At 39.8% G+C, this 3,642-nt stretch overlaps 1 protein-coding gene across 1 annotated transcript; it reads left to right on the plus strand.

Moving 5' to 3' along the window:
• LOC109843975 (protein yippee-like) lies at positions 1,760-3,178 on the plus strand. Its single transcript, XM_020412977.1, has 3 exons — positions 1,760-2,672; positions 2,747-2,802; positions 2,939-3,178. Exons 1-3 carry the CDS (start codon positions 2,553-2,555, stop codon positions 3,021-3,023), a joined length of 261 nt encoding a protein of 86 aa, XP_020268566.1. The 5' UTR covers positions 1,760-2,552; the 3' UTR covers positions 3,024-3,178.

The following is a 3,642-nucleotide window of genomic DNA, read 5'->3' on the forward strand; positions in this document are numbered from 1 at the left end:
AGATCCGGAGCTTCATCAATTCGCGAAGGAATCAAGAAGCAGAAGCAATTATCTCAGTAACGGCGAGATAATCACTCTTCTCGAGATCACCGCAATAGGGCAATCTTAAGGCAAAGCACCGAGACGTGTAGATCTTACGAGCTCCTCTTCTTTATGTCGACGAACTCGATCCGATCTCCTTCTCTCTTCTAAAATTCATGCTCCTTTAGTCCAGGGCTTCGCCAACGCTCGAGAATTCCAGCTCTCAAAAAATAAAGGCCCTGGGGCTATATTTATAGGCTTCGGGAGTTTTGTTTTCAGATAAGAACGGTTGATTCACTCTTATACTCAGTTATAACCACTTAACCACGTTCTTGGATGATATTTTATCAGTTAGAACAAATCCAGGCTGTTAACATCGAAAAATAGCTTAAAACTGCTAAAAATCGGTTTTCGCGAATGTGGACGCCGGCCTGGCCGAGACACCAAGAGGTGTCTCGCCGAGGCCCGGAACGTAGTTCTGCGCGTCTTGTCCGTTTCAGCCATATCTTCGTCGTCCGAACTCAGAATCATGCGATTTAAGATGCATCAAAAAGCCGTCGAGAAGATCCACAAGCTCCCATGATTGAATCATCTATGGAGTGGATGAGACACGGGGGTATTTTATCTTTCGTAAGTGGCGCGGAGCTCCCGATTTGTTCGTGTTTCCATTATTCCGAAGTTCCGTTGTTTCGCATGGTTCGTTGACTCACTTCATGCGCTTGTCAATGTCGATTAAGCTTTTGTGACTCAGATAGTAACGTTCATCATCTTTTCTGTGTCTCGAGCCGCGTACGGGGACCTATAAATAATTTTTGATGCCTACAAAATGAACCAAAGCGATGAAAAGAAAAGAAATGTTTTAGCTGAGGTAGAAGCTCTCCTAGAAGTGGGAATGGGCTTTCTTTGGTGATTTAAGTAACCATACAGCCCCTTAGTGGAGGAACGTTTTCATTTATCCTATTTAAAAGGGTTTTTCAATATTAGTCCCTTAAATCTGTAGTATGGTTGGGTTTGGATTAATCATAGATACGTAGTTACTAAATTACTCTAAGTTCCATCGTCGATGTTGATGCCGTTGAAAAATTTTAGAGGGAACTAGAATTTTTTCACTCAGAACCCATTTCAAATCATCATATATATATATAGAGAGAGAGAGAGAGAGAGAGAGAGAGAGAGAGAGAGAATGAGTATGCTTCGTACCAAGCACAAATTTTATACTTGGTAGTGAGGTGTCATATTCTCATACACTCATTCCAATTCTCAACTACTCCCCAACCCATGTGAATGTGAACCCTGATTTCAATGAATGGAGGGGAATATAGAATATGTCACCTCACTACCAAGCACAAAAACTTGTGCTTGGTACCAAACATACTCATTTTTTTCATATATATATATATGAGAAAAATGAGTATGCTTGGTACCAAGCACAAGTTTTTATGTTATAGGTATGTTTGGTACCAAACACAAGTTTTTGTGCTTGATAGTGAGGTAGCATATTCTCCTCCACTCATTCAAATGGGGGGCCACATTCACATGAGTTGGAGAGTGGATGAGAATGAGAGACCTCACTGCCAAGCACAAACTTGTGCATGGTACCAAGTTCCTCCATTTTTCTCTGGTTGGTACCAAACACAAGTTTTTGTGCTTGATAGTGAGGTAGCATATTCTCCTCCACTCATTCAAATGGGGGGCCACATTCACATGAGTTGGAGAGTGGATGAGAATGAGGCACCTCATTACCAAGCACAAAAACTTGTGCTAGGTATAGAAGCAAAAAAACTTCTTTACCTAGTCATAAACAGTTGCTCATCCAGCATATAGAATGAATGGGAAATATGTAATACCTCTGCAACAGAGAGCATGGCATACTCATTTAGACAAATCTCTAGCTCCGGCATTAGTATAGTACAGACTAGGTGTTCTTTTGGGTGGGTTTTTCTTTTACCTGCCTGTTTCTGGGACTGGGGTGGGGCGAAGAGGAGAAGAAGTTCCTTGTTATTAGTCCTTGGTATCTACTGAAATTTTGTTCCTAACTGAAGGTTATCTTCCTCTCCTCTTCGTGGTGGTTTGGTGGTGATTTGTTTGTGTTGCTATTAGTGTTTGTTGGGTGTATGGACGAGTGGGTTTTTTTCCGGCTGGAAACAGGAGAAGAGTGCATGTGCATACCCATTAATCCATCCATCTGATGCTAGCATCTATTGAAGTTTTTTAGTGAACTTATTAAATTAGGAAGGCAGATATATTTTCAGAAAATGATGCCTTCGGCACACATTTCCAAAGAGAACATAAATCATGGGCATTTAATGTGCCGGTTTGTCTTAGATCTGGCTTCCACTTGTTGATTAGACACCGCAAAAGAATGTTTAGAGGCAGTTTATGTATTTCTAAGATTGCACATGGATCCTATGAACCAAAAGTTATTAACTGACCTATGCTCTATGAGAATGTTGATATCCTTTTACACCATATTTTATTCTATTTTATTAACAGATTTGTGCCTGTTAATATTTTTGATGTAATATCGGCCAATGCTTCACAGAGTGAATGTTACTGTTGGGTTGAATGAGGAGAGGATGATGATGACTGGGATGCACACAGTTGCTGACATATTCTGTGTTGGTTGTGGGTCAATTGTGGGATGGAAATATGTGAGTTGATTAAGTATGTGATCAACATTGTTACTTCCAACTAATGTTATTGGCGTAATCTTTTTATTACACAGGAGGCTGCACATGAAAAGAGCCAGAAATATAAAGAAGGAAAATTTATTCTTGAAAGGTTCTTTCTAATATATTTCTACTAGTTCTCTTCAACCTTTACTTGTTATTCTGTTGTTATTTGAATAAAACAAGCATCAAAATTATGTATGAATATAACATGATGCTTTACTCAGGCGAGCTTTACCCTTGAACAGGTTCAAAGTTACAGGTCCTGATGGAAGCAATTACTTGCTAAGCCATGAAGTTCATGTTGGGGGAAGTGACACTGATGATGTTTAATTTGTCTGGACAAAGTTGTCCCAGGAATAATTGTATATTCTTTCCCGTCAATGCTCTTGTCTCGTCTGATATAGATTCAGAACATTCATTCTCTTTAACACATGGTAATCAACTGCAGCATAGTATATCAATAAATTAGACACTGTTTGCTCGCATGCTGCCTGAGTTGTTTTAGCTAGTACGCCCTCAAGCTGATACAAGTAGGCATGGTCTCAACTCTGTGATCCATAGTTACTTGATAGAGTGATGGTGGAGTAATTGTTTTTCAGAGTCAATTTGGAGACCTGAATATGAAAGTTCATGTGCCAGCATATTGTCGGACCCGTCTGCTTGTTGCAAAGTGCGTGTTTGATCAGCTGTCATGTACACCGGATAGCTTTTGCTAGATATACGTCTGGTGGCCCTCGTTTTAATCCAAAACATGCTCGACTAAAACAACTTTAAAAAAATCCCCCGAAAGCATCAAACAACCTTCAGGTTCCAATCTAACCTTGGGTTTCTAATTTAAATCTTCGGGTTCCATTCTAACCTTGGGTTTTTTTCGTTCAAAGATTATTATCTTCTGTAACGCGTTGCTCTATAAAGCAAATGTTGTTCCTCTCTGCAGTCTCATTATGGA

This window comes from Asparagus officinalis, chromosome 5 (assembly GCF_001876935.1).
Source record: "Asparagus officinalis chromosome 5, Aspof.V1, whole genome shotgun sequence".
NCBI classification, from domain to species: domain Eukaryota; kingdom Viridiplantae; phylum Streptophyta; class Magnoliopsida; order Asparagales; family Asparagaceae; genus Asparagus; species Asparagus officinalis.

What these genes read in the sequence shown, in the direction of transcription:
- LOC109843975 (XM_020412977.1), top strand. Translation starts at nt 2,553, where the DNA reads ATGCTTCACAGAGTGAATGTTACTGTTGGGTTGAATGAGGAGAGGATG. An exon ending in CAATTGTGGGATGGAAATAT is followed by an intron (nt 2,673 to 2,746) that starts GTGAGTTGATTA and finishes TTTATTACACAG; the next exon opens with GAGGCTGCACATGAAAAGAG. An exon ending in GGAAAATTTATTCTTGAAAG is followed by an intron (nt 2,803 to 2,938) that starts GTTCTTTCTAAT and finishes ACCCTTGAACAG; the next exon opens with GTTCAAAGTTACAGGTCCTG.